This window comes from Balaenoptera physalus, assembly GCF_965194825.1.
Source record: "Balaenoptera physalus genome assembly, chromosome: 1".
NCBI lineage: Eukaryota > Metazoa > Chordata > Mammalia > Artiodactyla > Balaenopteridae > Balaenoptera > Balaenoptera physalus.
The window spans coordinates 153487622-153509088 of record NC_138882.1 but is presented as its reverse complement, the minus strand read 5'-3'; the positions used below and the strand labels follow the sequence as shown (position 1 = coordinate 153509088).

The window sequence follows — 21467 nt, the reverse complement described above, 5'->3', positions numbered from 1 at the left end:
GGCGCGCCGGGGGCGGGGAAGGCGGCGGGGCAGGGCCGGGCCTCGGTCTGCCCACCTGCGCAGTGGGGCCAGGCCGCCGCCCGCCCGCGGCCGACCGCAGACGCGGGCCCAGCAGCGGGCGGGGGTTGTTTGGGGCCGGCCCGCCAGCGGAAGGCGCCCCCGCCCCACCTCCGCTCTGACGGGTAAGACCCCGGGGCGCCCAAGGTCTGCCCGACCCATGCCCCCGGGAGCTCGCTCCTTCCTCAAGGAGCCCCACCAGTGTGGTCCCGGGAAGTTCTCCTAGGCCTGAGGTCCACCTCTCTGCCACTTTCACCGCCCCCCGACCCGAGCCCTTCTTCATCCTACTGCACTGGTGGGGGGCATGCATGCCAAGAAAGGCACGGCCTCCAGAGTCAGGCTTGGATTTTAATCCCACCCACTTGTCCACAGCTTGACTGTGTTTTCAGGAGACCAGAAGGCAGAAAATAACGCGGTTTAGCACTCACTGCTAACCAGCAGTTCACACTCGCCTCCTCAAATAGTCCCCATAACTGCCATTTTACAGATGGGGAAACTAAGGCACAGAGTTCATGTGACTTGCCCAAGGCCACTCACCTAAAAAATGGCAAGTCGTGATTGGAACTCAACCCTCCTGACTCCAAAGTGCACACTCTTGCCCTCTGGGTCCCCTCTCCCCTGAATCCCCAGGGCCTATGTGGGGTCACCCATAACACTCCTCAGATGCCTACTGTGTGCCCAGCCCTAAGGTATATGTCTAGGGCCAGGATTGAAGCCGACCTGGTCTCCTGGCAGAAGAGCCACTGGCCCATGAAGAGTTAACCAGCTACCACGTCCAGGCCCCAGATGCTCTTAATCATGACTCATCAGAGCACGTGGCTACCATTAGCGCTGTCCCTTCACAAAGGCAGGGGACAGAAGGAGGAGGGACTCCAGCACCCCTGGCTCTGCCCTGAGCTCCAGGATGTTAGAAAAGGAAACAGGAGGAGTCTGTAGAAGCAGCCAGGATAGAAAGAGGGCTTAGACTAGGTCCTGGGAGAGCCAGGCAGATTGGGCCTGGTGGCAGAGGGGAGAGGTTTAGGGGGATTACTGTTTAAATCTAAACAGGTTGCCTGGAAAGGTAGTGAGTTCTTATGCTGTCCATATGTGAGCAGAGGCCAGGTGCTCACTAGCAAGGGTCATCCCACCTCTGGGATTCTGACATAGGCATGGAAAAGATAATTAACTACAAGGAGTGGGCTATGATAACATCCACTGTCATCTCCAGAAGTCCAGATAAGGGAGAGTGCTATATAGGCTGGGGGCTTCCTGGGCACACACTGCTCTAACCCACTTTGACCTCCCCTATCACCCTGGGTGAACACCATCTGTGTATGGTGGGGGTGGAATGAGGTTTGTATGTGACTGTCTCTGCCATCAGACTGGGACCTTCTGGAGGGTAGGGCCTGGTCAGACATCTCTGTATCAGTGCCTAACTAATCACCAAAAACTTTAACACTGAGCCTAGCACTTTACCATTTTCCTCTGAGGTAATGATTATAATAATGACTGATATTCATCGAAGGCTTATTATGTGCCACACATGTTAAGTATGTAACGTGGATTATCTCATTTAATGCACACTTTTAACCACCTCTCTGAGCCTCAGTTTCCTCATCAGTAAGATGGAAGTACTGCCTGCTTCAAAGGGTCATTGTGAGGATTAAGCATTTATATGTGTAAAATGCCCGGAATGGTGCCTAGCATGTGCTTACGGTGTTACATAAGTGCTCTGACGATGGTAGTGACAGTGCCAAGGTAGATGCTATTATTCTTCCCCTTCTACAGATGAAAACTGAGGCTCAGCTTTGCCTTCAGAGCTGGAACTCTGCCCATGCCACAACGGTGGCAGTGATGCTGGGGCCACTCGCCTGGTGAGTCAGAGCATCAGAGTGGCCCACCCCTCCTGAGGGTTCCACCTGGGTAGTTCCCGGCCCCCAAGAGCTCCTGCCTAGCCCCAACCCTGGGGAGCCTGTGAGTCACCATTATTTCTGCCTCCCAACCCCGGTGACCCTGCTCAGGTCACCTGCTCATTCCCAGGGGACCAGGAGAGCATCCTGAGTCCTGGGTTCCTTCCTCCCCTGCCAGGGGACCTTTTTTTCTGGTGCTTTGTGTCTGGGAGATGTGAGGCCTGTTTTCCTCTCTCATCTTCTCCCCAGCCTGCAAGAACAAACCACTGAGCTCAGTGCACTTCTCAGTGGCCCTGAGACATCTCAATATAGACTGTTTTCACCAATACCATCTCTCAGCTTAAGAAGGCCTTCAGGAAATTCCCTGGTGGTCCAGTGGTTAAGACTTGGTGCTTTCACCGTCAGGGCCCGGGTTTGATCCCTGGTCAGGGAACTAAGATCCCGAAAGCTGCATAGTGTGGCCAAATTAAAAAAAAAATTTAAAAAAAAGAAGAAGAAGGCCTTCAATAAGTATCTGTTTAGTGAAACCTCCTCAGAATGCTCCAGAAAGCTCCATAGTAGCTTTATCTCCCATCCTACAGATGAGAAGACTGAGGCTTGGACCAAGTGTGACTTGGACTCAGGTCTAGCCATATCTTAAACCAGGTCTCAATTCTATCCTGTAGAGAAAATGTGTGGAAATGGGTGTGTGTGTGTATGTGTGTCACAGAAATAGGGGTGTGAGCATGTGAAAAGTGATGCCATCGTAGAAGGAGCTTAAGCTGTGAAGTCAGTTCTCCTCTGAATCTGTCTTCCATCTGTAAACCTGGGATAATAGTGCCAACCTCTCAGGGATGCTGGTAGGCTTACTGAGCATTACTTGGGTGACCCCTTGTCCCCTTCCCTATTCTCAGTGCCTTTCCCCAGACCTCTCCCTGGAGAAAGCCTCCACTCCCAGCCCCACCCCCACTGTCTCTAAAGCCCAGAACTACCCACCTCAGACCCTAGAGCCCTCCCAGCCCAGCTGAGCTGGTGACTGTAAAGCAGGTTTTCTTAAAGTGAGTGAGCCCCACCCAGCAGGTTACAGGCTTGGGCTCGTTAATAATTCACAAGTAAACAGGCCCATCCACAAAGGGCCCTGGAAGAGGGCTGAACCAGTCACAGTTCTTCAATATTCCCTGGAGAGAGGCCCTTAGGGAGCACGAGGCCTGCTCCTTGGGCCGGCTGCCTTCCTCCTCAAGGACTCTGGCCCCTACTAGCTATGAACCTCAGACAAGTTACTGCCTCACTCTGGCCCTTAGTTTCTCTCTCCCCACCAAATATAAAAGGGAGAGAAGATTGCACCAGGAAGTCAAGGGCCCTCCCTGCTCTGATGTTCTCAGTTCTGGGATCTGAGCTCTTTTATGAAAGTCTGGTCTCCAGGAGCTGCCAAGGGTGGGTCTAAGAAAGGAGCCTCCAGTCAGGCACAAAGGACCAAGAACAATTCTGAATGAAAAGAAGATACAGAATGCTAATGAAGGGTTTCTGGCATCGAGTGGCATCCCGTCAGAGGTTAGAACTTGGGCTGCAGGACCAGGAAGATCTGGCTGGACTCCTGCCCCACCGTGTCCTGGCTGTGCAGCCCCAAGCAAGTCAGTCACCCTACTAGCTCGAGGCAGGGCAGGGAGCGGTTCAGAGAGCAGGTTTGCAAGCCAGGGCTTATACCCCACCTCTGACACCCTGGACTTCATCTCTGAAATGGGGATGTTGATGGCACCAACCTCACTGGGTTGCTGTAAGGATTAAACGAGATAAAATACATAAAGCTGTTGGAATGGGGCCTTATCATTATTCTTTGAGCTTTAATTTCCTCACCCATAAAGCAGGGATAACAAGATTGTCGTGAGCATTAAATAAGCAAATGAACCCAAAAGAGCTTTGAAACTATGCAAGGCTGTCCAGAGAAGAGGCATTTCCCCTATGACGTGCACGCAGACCTGGCCAGGACCACAAGGACAGAGCAGCGTCCATTGGACACTTACTACATGCCCTCAGGGCAAATGTGCTACCTCACTCACTGCTGGTGGGAGTAGAAAGTGGCACTATCTTTCTGAAGGGCAACTGGAATTATGGGCTGAAAGCCTCAGAAAGATGACCAGTAACACCTGGGTAGCAAACATGTCTTAAGAAATAATCACAGACACAAAGATTTATGGTACATTGATGTTCATCATAGTGTTTCCTATAATAAAGATACAGCTGGAAATAACCTAAATGTCCATCAATGAGGAATTAGTTCAGGGACTTCCCTGGTGGCGCAGTGGTTGAGAATCCGCCTGCCAGTGCAGGGGACACGGGTTCGAGCCCTGGTCCCCGTGTGCCACAACTACTGAGCCTGCACTCTAGAGCCCGCAAGCCACAACTACTGAAGCCTGCGCGCCTAGAGCCTGTGCTCCGCAACAAGAGAAGCCACTGCAATGAGAAGCCCGTGTACCACAATGACGAGTAGCCCCCGCTCACCGCAGCTAGAGAAAGCCCATACGCAGCAACAAAGACCCAACGCAGCCAAAAATAAATAAATATGTATTAAAAAAAATAAGGAATTAGTTCAGTGAACTATAGTGAATTTGTAGGGTGAACTATTCTGCGGATATTAAATTTATAGAGAATTTATTTGCCTGGATTACTGCATTGTCTCCTGTTTCTCTGCTCTTACCCTTGTCCCCTTATTGTCTACCCTCTACACAGCACCAGACCCACTTGATCAGATCATGCCACGCTCCTGTTCACACCTCTGCACTGGCTTCCCATGGTGCTCAGTGCAAAAGTTAAAGTCTTTGCATGGCCACCAGGCCTGGATGCCCTGCACCCCCATCTCTCTCTCTGATATCATCTCCCTTTACTCTCTTATTCAGCCACACCGACCTCCTTGCTCTTCTCCAAATATGTCAGGCAGGCTCCCACCTCGGGCCCTTTGCACTTCCTGTTCCCTGTACCTGGAATGCTCTTCCTGCAGATATTCACATGATTAGTCCCTCACCTCCTTCAGGACTTAGCTCAAATGTTACCTTCTCTGTGAGGCCTTCCCTGACCATTCTACTTAAAATGGAACCATTGCCCTCATTCTCCCAATTCCTTTGCCCTGCATTATTTTTTCCATAGCACTTGTTATCTGACATCCTGTATATTTTGCTTATTCGTTTAGTCTCTGTCTCTCCCTACTAAATTCTACACTCCACAAGAGAAGAGTTTATTTTTGGGTTTTTTTCCAGCTTTGTTCTCTAACATATTTTCAGTGCCCAGAACAGTGCCTGGCACACAGTAGGTGCTCAATAAATATTTATTGCATGAATGAGTTTTTGAGAAGGTGGAAAAATATGAAGAAAGCAGAATACAAAATTACACATCCAGTACTAAAAAGAAAACCCCAATGTCTATGCATTTGAGAAAGTATGAGGAGGCTTCAATTTCCTCATCTATTAGAATTGGAGACAACAAGGCCCCCGGTCAGAGTTGTGGTGCATCGAAGGTGATGATGCTTGTCAAGTCAGGGCACAGCCAAGGGCAGATCTTGCTGTTATTACAGATCACTGAGGCATCAGAGCTGGAAGGGCACAGGGTCTTCTGGAGGCAGGGGCCTAGTTAAGAGGGTGTCGGGGAGAGAAGCTGTGGGTGGAGGGAGCAGGGGCAAGTGAAGGTGGAGAACGGTGACGATTTGAGTGCAGTGCTGTCCTCAGAGCCTGGGGAGCCGCCATCCCCCTTTGACTGGCCTGGCCTGCACTCAGGGACAGTGCTTGGGTGTGCCCTTCAGTCACTGATATAAAGGAAGTACCCACCCACCAATTTTCTTGGAAAGAGAGCAGAGTTACTTCAATTTGACACTTGGATGCTCTCTCTGGGGGAGGCTGTTTCTTAGCTGGAGATGAATTTTTGCAGGGGGTGGGTACTTGCAGGGTGATTCTGCGAGGGGGTAAGGGGAACCCCTGAGGCTGTGGGAGGGAACATGCACGGACAAACTTCGTCTGATGGGGGAAAAAGGAAATCAAAAGGAATAGACCTGACCCAGGTCTACCTGGACAGGTGCCTGATGTCCCACCTACTGTATTAATTCCTAATATAATTGTCTGGGTTATAATATAACCAGCCAGTTAGTAGGCTGGGCAAAGGATTTTACCTGAAAGCAGTAGATTTCTGCACTGCTGTTCACCTGGGAAAGGGTTGATCTTGAGAAAGGAAAGGAAGGCTTGGTTGTCCTGGTTAAGGCAGAGATTTCCTCCTCTCTTGGGAGGGAAGATGCTGGAAGACATATATTGGGCCCTCCCAGAAGTGGAAGTTCTGCAGGAAGGCTCCTTCCAGGATGGTTGAGGGGCTTGGAGAGGAGCCATAGAATCATAAAACTCAGTTGCTCATTCCTTGCATCCCAAGGTGGCCTTAAGAGTTACAGCCTGGTCCTAGTCAAGTGGTAGGGAATTAGGGGAAAGGTCTGTCCCACCCTTGGGATGGGGTGATAAAGCAAAGAGCCTATACCCTCTCTAGGCCAGGGAGGTGGTGGTAGTCATGGAGAGAATGGGACTGGGGCTGGCAAAGCCACAATCGCAGGGGGTGGTGGGTGGCACAGGTCCCAAGAGGGGTTCATAAGGGACTAGTTCCCAGCTCCCAGGGGGTCAACAACAGCTGGAAGACTGAGACAGATGGGCAGTGGTGCTCCAAGGAAATCATAATTTGGGTACTTCATGAAACTATGGCTTTATTTTAAGGCCTGCCGTGTGGCCACATGGATGCTACAACCCTCCCCGCCCTGAACCCTCCCCTGCAACCCACTTGTTTTTAGAGAACTGTTTCTCCTCCTCTCCTCTCCTGCCCCAATGGCTGAACGGGAGGTGCGTTCTCTTCCTTGACCCCACCTCCCAGGACACAGCGGTTGGTTAAAGAAGAGCCAATTGGAATACTTCCCTGAGCTTTTTCATATTAGAGCTGGTGGAGAAGCCCCTTCCTCTCCTGGCCTGGGGAGACTAATCATAACAATTAGTAACACTCCTGGGTATAGCACCGACTATGTGTCAAGGACGGTCCTCTGTGCTTTGCATAACCTAATTCATGCAGTCCTCACAACAACCCTGTGAGGCAAGTCCTACCATTACCCTCACTTTACAGGTGAAGAAACTGAGGTGCAGAGAACTTAAGCAACCTGTCCAAGGTCACACTGGTAGAAAGGCCCGGAGTCAGGATTCAAAATCAACCTGTGTGGCTCCAGAGGACTTTTCACTGCTTTGTCTTACTGTCCCAGGACATGAGCTTGGAAACTGCTGGCAGCCATGTCTTGCATTGAGTAGAGAAGTAGGTGAGCATTAGGAGAGAATGGAGCTGACCACAGATAGAAACTGAGCTGAGAGGCAGAAATTTTCAGGGGAAGGGCAAAGCAACTCAAGCAACTAGAGCTACAGATTGAAGAGATTTCAGGAAATGTGGCATGCTGGCAGAACTGAAATTGCAACCTAAATAATCTCTTTTCCATTGACCTCAAGAAAGGACCAAAAATATCCCAAGTCAGAATCCCTCCATAACTGACAAAGGGGGACAAAGGTTACTTGGAGTTTTTCCATGATATCCTCACCAGGGGTTGAGGATCTGAGGGACCACATTGTGCCTCCCACACCAGAGCCCCCTCCTACCCCGTGCAGCTGCCCTCAGCAACAGGGGGTAAATCAGAATCCTGGGGTCAGTAGCTTCAACATCATAGAAATTTGGAATTTTAAATCATGAGTCTGGTGATCACAGATGCCTCAGCTCACAGGATCTGAGAATCCCAGAGGTGAAAACTCAGCACTGGCCTTGAGTCCACATCCAGTCCCAAGGAAGGATTCCAGTCACCAAATTCGAAACTCCCTACCTGGAGGCATCTGAGAGCTCCTTGAGCTCATACTCAAACCAAGAGCAAGAAATCTGTCAACAACAGCCCAGCAGGCCCCCAGCCTCTTCAGCAGGGCCCCTCCATTCTTGGGGCGGCCCCTCCCTCCCACAAGCTCTGCCACTGAATTACTCTCTCAAAAGCGTTCTGCCTGGATTTCCCTGGTGGTGCAGTGGTTGAGAAACCACCTGCCAATGCAGGGGACATGGGTTCGAGCCCTGGTCTGGGAAGATCCCACATGCCGCGGAGCAACTAAGCCCGTGCGCCACAACTACTGAGCCTGCACACTGGAGCCCGCGAGTCACAACTACTGAGCCCGCGTGCCACAACTACTGAAGCCCGCGCGCCTAGAGCCCGTGCTCGGCAACAAGAGAAGCCACCGCAGCGAGAAGCCTGCGCACCGCAACGAAGAGTAGCCCCCGCTCACCGCAACAAGAGAAAGCCTGCGCGCAGCGAGGACCCAACGCAGCCAAAATAAAGAAAGAAATTAATTAATTAATTTAAAAAAAGCGTTCTGCCTGCCTGCACTTCCCTCTCTGCTCCTGGTGCTGTCTCTTACGGGAGCAGCCACTGGGTGGGGGCAGGGGCTACTGGTTTGACTGGGAAGGGACCCTGTATGTCGGCCGAGTAGGTGGCCATCCCCATCTTAAGATGCACAGGCATCATCTCCCTCTCCTAACAGTCCCTGGCTACCCAGTCCTGGTGCCTGGAATCCCACCATTGGCTCCCAAACCTTTCTGAATCCCCTCTGTTCAATGCAAATACCTCAGAAGGAAGATTCCCTCGTACCAGTGAACTCACATTTACTGGTCGCCGAATATGCTCGGTGGCTCTTTGTTAGGTCCTTTACCAATGTGGCTTCACCAGGTGTTCCGCCACTTGGTAAGTAGCTACTATTTGATAGCTGAGTAAACTAAGGCTCACATGGGTCAGGCGACTGAATCAGGGTCATAGAGCCAGTATGTAAGTGGCAGAGCAGGGGCCGGGCACCCTCCCAAGCCCTTCACCCCTCAGCCAGGCTGTGGGAGACAGGCAGCGTGGTGGGTGAGGCCTGAGGGTGGAGAAGTCACAGGTCCTGAGCTGAGAGAAAGGAGACCTAGTTTGTTGCCCCAGGTGTGAGATCTTGTGAGGGCAACTGGGAGTCAGAATTCTCTGGGTATTTGTGTCCAGCAAGTTCCAGCTGAAGTAGAAAGGTACATGTGTTGAGGCCCTCACCTACACTCCAGCACTCAGGGTGCCTGCAGGACAGAGCACAGCTGGGTTCTTACAGGAGGGCAGGCAGGCAAGAAATCCATGCAAACCCAGCCACTCCTCAGCACCCCAACTGTGATCTCACCCTCCTCAGAAATCATTCCCCCAGGTTCTCATCAAAACCGAAGCATTCTGTGCTGGGCTTCCGGGACATGGGGGCAGATGAACCCCGTCCCCTCTCCACATGTAGTGGGGAGACAGAAAGGGGTGACCATGCCCCAGCGTTAAAATCCTTTCTCCATGGGGTAGCTGGATCATCTTTAAATACGTGAGTCCCCTCTTTAACGCCCTCTAGTGGCTCCCAACACACAATGAAATCCAAACTCGGCCCTCTTCTGGGCAGCCTGCCTCCTGGATCCCAGCAAGCACGGATCTCCTCAACAACACACACACCTTTCTGTTCCTCAGACACATCTCAGGCTTTGACAGGAGCTATCCTCACTGCAGGGAATGCTCTGGGCAAGACGGATTTTACTGTCCATCACGTCGCTCTATTTTAAGCCTTACACAGCATCTGTTTCTGGTGTCTACTTGTTTATTTGCCTAGTTGTTTAATCTACCTTTCCCACTAGAATGTGGTCTCCTGAGAGCAGGGGCTTGTATGTCTTAAGTAACACCATATCCGCAGCACCTAGTACAATGCCTGGAACATGGTACGTGCCCAACACTGTTTGCTGAAAAACTGAATGAGAGCCATGAGAGGGAAGCAAAGATGCTGGAGCCCAGAAAGCCTCTGAGCCTGACTCAGGGTGGGGTCAGAAAGGTTCTCTAAAAGAGGTCACCTAAAGTAAGACAGAGAAAGACAAATACCACATAATATCACTTATATGTGGAATCTAAAATATGATACAAATGAACTTATTTACAAAACAGAAATAGATTCACAGACATAGAAAACAAACTTATGGTTACCAAAGGGGAAAGGGGGTGGGGGAAGGATAAATTCAGAGTTTGGGATTAGCAGATACAAACTACTATATATAAAAAAAACAACAAGGTCCTATTGTATAGCATAGGAAACTATATTCAATATCTTATAATAACCTATAATGGAAAAGAATTTGAAAAAGAATATATATATATATTCTTATATATATATCCATATATATATATATATATATATATATAGATAGATAACTGAATCACTTTGCTGATTAATACAACATTGTAAATCAACTATACTTCAATTAAAACAAACACACAAACAAAAAAACCACAAAAACAAAAAACCCCAGACAAATCAAACCTATGGTATTAGAAGCCAGGATAGTATCAATAGTTACCTTTGGGGGCTTGCGGCTGGGAGGGGCACAAGGGAGACTCAGGGGGCTGGTAATAGTCTGGGTGCTGGTTACATGGGTGCTGGTTACTTTGTGAAGAGTCATTGAGCTGTACACTTAAAATGTGTGCACTTTTCTGTATATGTGCTACCCTTGAATTAAAAGTTTATTTTAAAAGTCAAAAAAAAATTTTTTAATAAGAAAAGAGGTCACCTAAAGTTGAATCTTATAGGATGAATGTCAGGAGTAGAGGATGGCATTCCAGGCAGAGGTAGCCCTGAGCAGCCCAGCACAGTTGTGAGAGCCCTACAAAGCCAGTCGTTCTTGCCGGACCAGAGTGAGGGTCAGAGAGTGATGGGAGCGGGCGTGGGCAGGTCACAGCTTCTCCCCTGGAGAGCCTTGACTTTTCACCTCTGTGATAGACAGCCATAGAAGAATTTTAAAGCAGAAAAATGACATGGTCTGCTTTGTGCTTTACAAAAGACAAGTCTGAAGGATGCATGGAAAGGGGGAGACTGAAGGAAATGCAAAAGTTAGGGGCTATTGCAATATTCCGGGGGGAATGAACAGCTTTGGGAGACATCAAAAAGATAAAATCAGCAGAAGTTGGAGACCAGGGTGGAGGAGAGGGAGGGAGGTGAGAGGGATGACTCCCAGGTTCCAGGCTTGGGCAACTGGGTGGATGACTATGCCATGGGGACACAGGAGGAGGAACAGGTTTGGGGGTGAAGATGTGAAGTTTGATTTGGGGCTTGCCGAGTTTGATGTGCCCATGTGACAGTCAGATGGAGGTGTTGGGAAGGCAGTTAGATTGCCCTTCTCCAGGGAGTGGCAGAGTGAACTTTAAATATATAAAGGAAAGAAATTGGGGGTCACAGCTCAGAAGAGAGATCAGGGCTGTCCCCTCTCCCCTTTCTCATGAGAACACATCTGGAGACACCAACTCACCCAGGAGGTGGGGACAGCTGGGAGTTGGAGGTGACACACAGGAGGCAATGACACATCCCTGAAGGGCTGACCTTGGAGGAGCTGTGGTGCACACAGTTCCACCATGGGCAGGCACTGGGACGCAGGATTTCCCTCCACACTGCTGCCCCCAGATGTGAACATCCTCTGGCGGGGGATAGTGTATCTGCTCTCACCTGTCCGGGCACACGTGCCCCTATCTCTGCTCATGCAACGCTGGGGAGGATCAGGTGCGTGAGCAACACTGCTAAGGCGAGACGGAGACGTAGCTGCCCAAACCTGACTCCCAGCCCGCCCGAGGTCCAGCTCACCTGAGTTGCCCTCACAGGTTGCGGCACCGGAAGCGCGGCTCGGGTGGGACCGGGGTGTTGGGGGTGTATCTCTTCATCCCCAGGCCCAGCCCTGCTGGGGGCCATAACACGAGAGCAAGGGATACGTGGGGGGGGGGCTGGGGTGAGGGGGCTGGGCTGCCCCTCCCCGGGCCCTTCGGCCGTTACCCCGCGGCCAGCAGCCCGCACACTGCTGTCTCCAGCTCTGTCCCGTCAGCTGCCCCTCCCGTAGGCTCTTCTCCAGACGCCCCTCAGTCCCATCAGTGCCTCCCGCCGAGTCCCCCCGCCCCCGCCTGGTACCTGCGGTCGCTTTCCCCGGAGGCCGCCCCCTTCCAGGCGGTCAGAAAGGCCATGGACGCAGGCCGGACTTGGATGGAAGCGCGGGCGGCCCCTCGTGGCAGCGGTATTGGTAGCGGCAGCTCCGGCGGCAGCACCTGGACGTGTTGGGCGGGGCGGGGCCCGTGGCTCCTCCCCGCCGCGGCCGGGCGCCGCCTCCCTGCCTGGCAAGGACGTCGGTGTCCCGGGAGCGGACCTGTGGAACCAGAGCAAGACCACTAGCGTCCAGAGCCGTCGAGACTCATTAGTATTCACATGGAGAAACTGAGGCCCACCCAGGAAGCCCAGAGATTTGTCCAAGGTCACACAGAGGGCCAGTGGCAGCACCAGGACCGACCCCAGGCCCTTCCACTTCCAGTATAGAGCCCGTCCTCCGTATCGATGGGTGATGGTGTCACCAATGTCTTTCCCACCTGCCTAAGTGCAGAACCTGCCTTGCCAGGGCTGTACCTGGATGGCCTCAGGGGCTTGGGACTGCCCCAAAGTGCAGGGCCCAGAGCAGGAGGGGCAGGCACGGGGGCGGACAGACAGGAAGGAGCTGCGTGGGCCTGGCAGTGGAGGCTGCGGACCAAGCGAGGCACTGGGACGTGGCCCTGTCCACAGACCTCTGATTCCCAGCGGAGAGGGGGGGCAGAGGAGAATGAGCCTGTCTCCAGTTCACACTTTATTGGAAACCCCGTATTTTGCCTTAGGTCATGTACATTTTTACTTTTTATTTTAAACAACTAACAAGTGGAAGAATCAGCTCTGGAGCAAGGTTAGCCCCTGGCAGTGCAGTCTAGCAGGCTTCCGTGGGAGGCACAACTAAAGGCAGAGAGCGAGGGAGCACCTTGAGGAGGTATCTGAGAAGGATCACGCCGAGGTCCAGTGTGCAGGATGGATTCAGGGGTCCCTGGAGACTTCTCTCTGGGAGGGAGTATGGGGGTTGAACACTGATCAGGGACAGGGTGGCAATGGGACCACTGCTGTCTCCTTTTGGGCTGGGTCTGTATCCTAGGTCTTGTGCAACACAAATCACGTGTCAATAAATGGTGACTAATTGTAATGTGCCAAGCCCTAAGCCAGGTGTTTTACACAAATTCTCATTTAATTTCACCTTATTAAATACTCACCCCCATTGCACAGTTGATGAAACTGAGGTTCAGAGGGGTTAACTGACTTCCCTGAGATCAAGCCTCACACCCAGATCTGTCTGCCCCATCTGCTGCTCCCTCCCAACCCTGCCTGTGGTTTGCAGGTGGGCAGGGCATGGAGTGGGAGGCCTGGGCAAAGCAGAGGGCAGAAGCCTCAGGGATCATCTGGGCAGTTTCTCTCACTTTTCCTTGGTAAGCAGCAGAGAAAATACAACCTTTCCCCCTCTCTCTGAGCACTCATGTCGTGGTCTAGGCAGATCAACAAGGGCCCGCGAATGCTGCCTATTTGACCACAAAGCTGGGGCTTCCAGATCTGGAAATTCCAGTTACAGTGCTCCCACGGGCCCAAACTCCTCAGCCCACAGAGCTTTGCCCAGTTTGTCAGCATTGGGCACTGCAGATAGCCAACTTCCTCCTAGGCTCACAGGCATGAATACCACAGGGCCTCAGAAGCCTGGTCTCCTATAGGCCCCCGAGCCCAGTCTAATCCTGGGTGGAATTAAAGTCCCACCCAGCCTCCAAGCCTACAGCCAACACCACTTCCTACAGAAGGCCCTCCTGTATCTCCGCAGTGGAGGACTACCTCCTTCTTCAGAGATTACAGTTTTCTCTCAGAGCATTTAGCACTATATATTTTTTAATCCTTATATTGGTTATCAACGACCATATTAGTCTCACTCTTCAGATTTCTATCTGAAGGTACAGAGAATGTCTCACATTTGTGTCTTCCACGGAGCCTAGCACCACTGTTACACATAGTAGATGTTTAGTGTTGAGAGAATGGAGAAGGACCTAATATTTATCAATCAAGTTTCTACTCAGTGGCAGGCACTATGCTGAGGGCTTTTACATACACTACCTCTAATCTGGGAAACTCTTGTTTTGAGAATATTTGAGTCAGAAGTTTAGAAATGTTCCTGAGATCGAATTAGGAACTGGGGGCAATTCTCTGGCGGTTCAGTGGTCAGGACTTGGTGCTTTCACTGCTGGGGGGTTCAGGTTCAGTCCCTGGTCAGGGAACTAAGATTCCCGCAAGCTAAGTGGCACGGCAAAAAAAAAAAAGAAAAAAAATTAGGGACTGGGATTCAATCCAAGGGTTCTCAAACTTCAAGGCTTCTTTCCTGTTCTTTTTCTTTGACATCTGGACATCTTCATCATCATGTTTTTCTTTATCTTCATCACCATCATTTGCTTAGAACTTTGTTAGGCATTATTCTAAATCCTTCACATGTACCAACTCATTTCATCCTCAAAATAATCCTATCAGGTATGTCCTTTTACAACCCCAATTTTTATAGTTGAGAAAGTGAAGCAGAGGATTAAGCAATCTGCTCAAGATAACAAAGGCTAGTTAAGTGGCAGGAGCTAGAACTCAACCCAAGCAGCCAGACTAGAGTCTGTATCTTAACCCCAGCCCCCGTCTGCCTACTACACAAGCTCTTAGAATGCACACAGCATTTATGAACCACTTTCCCAAAGCTTAGCTTATTTTGAATCTCACAACACTCCCAAGGTACAGCAGGTTTTATTCTTTCCCTTGCTCTGGAGCCAGACTGCCTGGGTTAGAATCTTGGCCTCACCACTTGATAGCTGCCTGTGACTTCAGGCAAGTTACTTAACCTCTCTGTGCTTCAGCTTTCTCATCTGTAAAATGAGGATAATAATAACACCTATCACAAGGGTTGTTGTGAGGACTAAATGAGTTAATGCAAACAAAAGAGAATAGTGTTGGACACACAGTGTGTGTGGCAGTTTTATCCAGAATCAGTGGGAACATTTAGTATCAATCAACTTTCAAGATAACTGAAGTTTATTCCCTTAATCTTACATAGACATTTTCCTAAAATATTTTCCTTTTCTGTCTTCTTAAACACAGACATGACAGCTCTTACTTGGTGAGTATCTGCCATGTAACAGGAATGAAGACTTTATATCCATCATCTTTAATCCTCACAACAACCCTGACTGGCAAGGATGTCGGTGTCCCACGAGCAGACCTGAGGAATCAGGGCAAGACCACTACCGTCCAGAGCCGTCGAGACTCATCAGTATTCACAAGGAGAAACTGAGGCCCACCCAGGACGGCCAGGGCCAGGGATTTGTCCAAGGTCACACAGAGGGCCAGTGGCAGCACCAGGACCGCAACCTGTGAGCCACCTGGGAGGGCAACTCAGGTGAGCTGGACCTCAGGTGGGCTGGGAGTCAGGTTTGGGCAGCTACGTCTCCCCTCAGTAGCGCTGTTCACGCACCTGATGCTCCCCAACGCTGGTCCACTGAGGATCAGAGAGGTTAAGAGATTTACCCAGAGTCACACAGCTAGCAAACAGTAAGGCCAGGAACCTTCTCAGGAAGCTGCGATGCATCAGGGTTTTCTTTGAGAACATTAGTTCTTGCTTAGGGCCCAGGGCTGCTCTGTTTGATCTCTGTTGATGCTTAGGCTCAAAGGGCTGCTTTTAAGGCCAGGGTTGCAAAAGGCAGCCTGGTGTGCTGGAAGAGTAGGTCTCAGAGCCAAGGCACCTGGGCTGGGGTCTTGGCCAAGTCACTTCCATCTCTCTATACCTCATGTTTTCTATCTGTTATAGTGTTGTGAGCATTAAGTAGGGTAATGTATACTAAGCGCCTTAGTGCCAGGCTCAGAGAAGGTCCTCAGTAAGTGTCAGCTACTTTTCCTTGTCTCTTTTCCTTTTTACAAAATAACTCAGTCCTCTCAAGTTTTGACTCCAGAGGAAACAGAAAGGAGAGGCTGAAACTAAGCCCTTAGGTCTTGGGCAACTGAACACATTCTATACACTTATTGCAGTGGGGAAGAAAAATAGGTGGGGTCTTCCAGCAAAGACACACCTTCCCTCCACGAGATAATCCTTTACACTAGTAACCCGTATACACAACAGTAGGACCCACATTTCTTACTTGAAAAGAGATAATTTAAAAAATCAGTGGCTTTCATTTTATCTTGTGACCCAGTATGTATTCAATAACAAATTCTATTTCATAATTTTTAAAATGATCGGTAACATACTGAAAAATCTACAAATGAAATATAAGGTTTGCTTCAACATGACATGAAAGGGAAGTGTGTAGGAATATAGATAAAATAAGATTGGATGTGAACTGGTATTTATTGAAGCTGATTATTGGTACATGAGTGTTCATTCTGCTTTACAGGCATACCTCATTTTATTGTGCTTTGCTTTACTGCGCTTTGCAGATATTGCATTTTTTTTACAAATTAAAGGTTTGTGGCAACCCTGCATTGAGCAAGTCTATCGGCACAATTTTTCTACAGCATTTGCTCACTTTATGTCTCTGTGTCACAGTTTGGTAATTCTTTTCTTTTTTTTTTGAATTTTTGAATTATATTTTTTTATACAGCAGGTTCTTATTAGCTATCCATTTTAGACATATTAGTGTATATGGTAATTCTTGGAATATCAAACTTTTCATTATTATTACACTTGTTATGGTGATCTGTGATCAGGGATCTTCGATGTAACTACTGTAATTATTTTGGCATTTTTTAAGCAATAAAGTATTTTTAAATTAAAGTAGGTACATTGTTTTCTTAGACATAATGCTACCGCACACTTAATAGACTACAATGTAGTGTAAACACAACTTTTATATGCACTGAGAAACGTGTGACTCACTTTATTGTGATATTCACTTTACTGCGATGGTCTGGAACTGAACACGCACTATCTCCAAGGTACGCCTGTACTACTCTGGTTACATTTTTTCCATGTTGCTCGATTTACTAAACTGATTTCACAACCCAACTAAGGAATTACAACCTGCCTATTGAAAAACATCAAGTTAGAGAGTAAAATTATGCACATCCCCAAAGAATTCCATATGCTACAATCATATTAGAGTGCCTTTATTTCCTTAAGGTAGAATTTTCTCAAGATTTGTTTAAAGAGGAAAAAAAACCCCAGCTTACATGTTCAAGCCATTACTGATTGAATATCAATCAGAAATTAAGGTTATGAAGGAAAAGCTTTCTAAGGGGTTAGGATTTTAACCTGAATGTGATGGGAATCAGTGGCATGTTTTATTACAGGAGTGATAGGGCGGATTTCGATTCTAGAAGAATCTGTCTGCAACACGGAGGATGGTCTGGAAGCAGAGAGAAAAACAAGAGATTGGCAGCAAGGATATTAGGAAGCTTTGGCAAAAGCCTGAAGAGAGATGATGGAGACCTGAACTGGGGGAGTGGCACTGGGGATGGAGAGGACAGATTTGAGAGATACTTAAAAGGCAGAATTGTTAGGTCATGTTGACGGTTTGGAGGAGGATGAGTCAGGGAGAAGGCCTGGCACATATAAACTCAGTAAATGACATGATCAATGAAAGGGTGAAGTCAGAGCCCAGGGAGTGAGATGTTTCACTAAGAACTCATAAACTGGGGAAAGTCTGCCTTAGAAGGAGTTAAATATAGAGTCTACATACGTGATGAAAGCAAAGATATGCAAAGTCACCCCTAAGAGACTTTATAGCTACCCAACCAGCCAGATGAGACTGTTACCTGATCAAACATATTAGTCTAAAAAACGTGTTCATCAGAGGGGCCAGGCAGCCCCGGCTGCAAAGAGTGAGGAACCTCACAGGTAGGAGGCATCCAAGCACCGGCAGGGAGGAGGAGTCTTGTTCAACCAACTGTGAGCACTTCAAGCCCTACGGCAACTTTTACTGGAAACTGACATTTTGGTCTTTACATCAGTCCCTGTGAACTTGCTTAATGGGAGCTTTGTCTCTCTTCTACTGATGAAAATTAGGTTTCTAAACTTGAAGGTCAGACCTTGGATAAGGTTGAATTCACTAAGTAATGAATGTCACTTAAATGAGGCTTCCTGGGAGACTGTCTGGCAGCCTTTTTCGGTCAACAGAGCTCTGACATCAAATGATGTGGCCTTGTGAAAGCTGTGTTTTTTTGGTTGTTGTTTTAATTTTGACAGTTGCCATCTACACTTTTACTAATGCTAGGAGCAGAATACTGTGTCCTAGGGACACTTCGTCTGGGAAGCCTTCCCCAGTCCTCTCAGCCAGAACTATTCTCTCCTTCCTCTGGGTGTCCCAGCACTCCTATCATAATCTTCAATGTGCAGTGTTGTGAAATTAACTGTAAGTAATGTCTGTCTCCCCCACTATACCACTGATGGCCTCATATGAGTTTTCTCTGTCTCTGACCCAGCACAGTACCCAGAACACAATACACCTCAGCAAAGGTGAACGGAATGATAATGATCTTCTCTGTGCATTCCCAAAACTCAGATAATAAAGGGCTTTCTGGCAGTAAGAGGTACAATACTGAGCCATACAGCAAAAGTATTTTAATATAAGTTTTCTTCAGTAGAGCAGAGTGATTGAGCATGGGCTCTGGATCTAGACTGCCTGGGTTTGAATCCTAGCTCTGACTATTTTTAGCTCTGTGATTTGGGCAAGTTGTTTAACCTTTTTGTACCTCAGCTTTCTCATCTGTAAACTGCAAATAACAGTACCTAACTTAAAGGATTGTTATGGACATTAAAATGAATCAGCATATAGATCTTCCTTGACTGACGATGGGGTTATATCCCCATAAACCCATCATAAATTGAAAATATCATAAGTCAGAAATGCATTTAATACAGCTAAGCTACCACATCGGAGCTTAGCCTAGTCTACCTTAAACATACTCAGAACGCTTACATTAACCTACAGGTGGGCAAAATCATCTAACGCAAAGCCTATTTTATAATAACGTGTTGACTATCTCATGTAACTTACTGAATATTTTAGTAAAAGTAAAAAACAGAACAGTTGTCTGGGTACTGGGTGGCTGTAAGTGTACTGGATGTTCACCCTTGTGATCGTGCGGCTGACTGGGAGCTGAGGCCGCTGCCCAGCATCATGAGAGAGGATTGTACCGCGCATTGCTGGCCTGGGAAAAGAGCAAAATTCAAAAGTCAAGGTATGTTTCCTACTGAATATGCATTACTTTTGCACCATCATAAAGTAAAAAAATCGTAAGTCGAACCATCATTAAGTTGGGGACTGTATATTAAAGTGTTTCAAATAGTACTGGCACACAGTAAGTGCTGTTAGCCTGCAATTATTATTTTTAAAAACTCTCATTATCCACAAGAAAGATTAGAGGTGCTTTACACTATGAAGGAGAAGCGACAGGTCAAGTACAGAATGACAAGGTGCCACAGCACTGCAAACTAAATGAGTACATCTAATAAGACGTGCAGGAGAACAGAGAGACCTGGAAGCCAGTCTCTATTCTAGTGGTTCTCAAAGCGAGGTCCCTGGGCCAGCAACTTCAGCATCATCTGGGAACTTTTCAGAAATTCAGATTCTTAGGTCCCACTCTAGACCTACTGAAATCACAAACTTTGGGGATGGGGTCCACAATCTGTACTTTAACAAGCCCTCCAGGTGATCCTGATCCTTGCCGAAGTTTGCAACCACTCCCTTCCCCTCACCACCCAAATCTAATCAGACTCTAAGGCCTGATGATTCTCTTCAATCAATCCCCTTTTCTCGGGCCTCAGCCACAGCCATAATTTAGGTACCTACCACCTCACCTGAATGACTTCATCAGCCTTCACCTGCTCTCCCTGCCTTACCTGGTTTCCTTCTAAAGCAATCCTCCAAATCACTACCAGTGAGAACTTTCTTACACACAAACACAAATACTTCACTCTTTTGCCCACAAACCTACTCTAGTTACAATGAACTACTTCAATACTTGCTATGTGCTAGCACACTATGTCGTATCCTACCACTTTTTCTTTATACAACCATGGCCTCTGCCTAGAATGCCCTGTCCCCCCGTCTGTGTGGCAAACTCTCCAAAATCTACTCTTTGCCTGCCTTTTAATGTATTCTTTCCAGAGCTTTGCCAGCACTAATAAATTATTTTTTGTTTTTGCCAGCTTTTGTGGTTTTAAAATTTGTATTTCTTTAATAAAAGAAAGGTTGGCTATCTCCCCTAAGTTCTGATTTATCATTTATCATAATATTGATAACTTACAATGGTTAAGTGCTTTCATGTGTCAAAAACTGTTCTAGGGCTTCCCTGGTGGCGCAGTGGTTGAGATCTGCCTGCCAATGCAGGGGACACGGGTTCGAGCCCTGGTCTGGGAAGATCCCACATGCCGCGGAGCAACTGGGCCCATCAGCCACAACTACTGAGCCTGCGCATCTGGAGCCTGTGCTCCGCAACAAGAGAGGCCGTGATAGTGAGAGGCCCGCGCACCGCGATGAAGAGTGGCCCCCGCTCGCCGCAACTAGAGAAAGCCCTCGCACAGAAACGAAGACCCAACACAGCCAAAAATAAATAAATAAATAAATAAATAAATAAATAAAAGCATTAATTTAAGGGAAAAAAAAACAAAACTGTTCTAAATCCTGGTAAAGATTAAATATGAAAATGAATTAGGAAATGTTTTATAAGATGCCATGTGCTATGTAGTAGGTTTATTTCACTAATCCTCAAGAGCAGAGATTACATGGATTATTCTATTTATGACAGTTCTCCTCTGGCTTCTCACCTTTAACAGGAATAGAGAGCAGTGGTCAAAACAGTAGAGCCAGTCTCCTGGGTTCAAATTCCAGCTCTGTCACTTACTAGCTACATAACCGTGGCCTAATTAGGCCACCTCCTCTGTAAAATGGAGACAAAAATAGTACCTATACATTGCAGGGTTACTTTTCTAAGGATTAAATGAAATAATATATGTAAAGCACTAAGGATTCTGCCTGAAGCTCAATATATGTTATCTGTTATTATTTATCATGCCCTGTTCCTAGCATTTCCTATAGGCAATATTTTTTTCACACAAAAGGAGACAAAGCACGGTAAACTGGAAAGAGTATCATGTTTTAGAATCAGAGAGACCAGAGTTCAATTCCTGGCTCATCTACTTATTAGCAGTATTATCTGAAGCATATTATTTTAACTTTTTGGAGCCTCATTTTTCCTATTTCTGAAACAGGTGATAATAATAGTACTACTTAGGGCTTCTGTGAAGATTAAACAAGAAGACACACATAAAGTGCTTAGTATAGTGCATTCAATAACCAATAGCTACTTTCACTATTAATAATAACATGGCTACATTTGTTTGATTAAAATAAATAATATTAAAAAGCTGTCAAACTCAAATCATTCAGAACAATCCTGTGAGTTGGGTATTATGATGTTCATTAGAAGAGGAAAATGAGGCTCAGGGAGGCTAAGTAACTTTGTCAAAGTCATCTTTCCTAAAAATGGCAGACCAGAGTTGTCTGAATTTTTCACATCACAGTGCCCTCCTAGGGTCCATGTCACAAATCCTCGTTCAACGAATATATACACACCACCCACGTTTCAG

The 21467-nt window shown here is 47.9% G+C and overlaps 1 protein-coding gene and 1 long non-coding RNA gene across 7 annotated transcripts in view; one reads left to right on the top strand and one right to left on the bottom strand.

The window, feature by feature from the left end:
• TTC39A (tetratricopeptide repeat domain 39A) overlaps window positions 1–12073 on the bottom strand; it is a 51108-nt gene extending 39035 nt beyond the window's left edge. For 3 of the 5 annotated variants that reach the window (XM_082429835.1, XM_082429836.1, XM_082429837.1), the window contains exon 1: window positions 11939–12073. In XM_082429835.1, coding sequence (XP_082285961.1) covers window positions 11939–11991 — 53 coding nt within the window. In that variant the 5' untranslated portion in view covers window positions 11992–12073. The remainder of the gene's footprint in view (window positions 1–11938) is intronic. The other 2 variants (XM_082429829.1, XM_082429833.1) reach the window with 1 other exon arrangement.
• On the top strand, window positions 70–20460 carry LOC309645782. Of its 2 annotated transcripts, XR_014255051.1 has the most exons (4): window positions 70–182; window positions 1825–1910; window positions 2196–11539; window positions 14984–20460. It is a non-coding gene; the product is annotated as an uncharacterized lncRNA (long non-coding RNA). The 2 variants fall into 2 exon arrangements; XR_014255052.1 differs by having other exon boundaries at window positions 1825–11539.
• Window positions 20461–21467: the final 1007 nt, after the last annotated feature.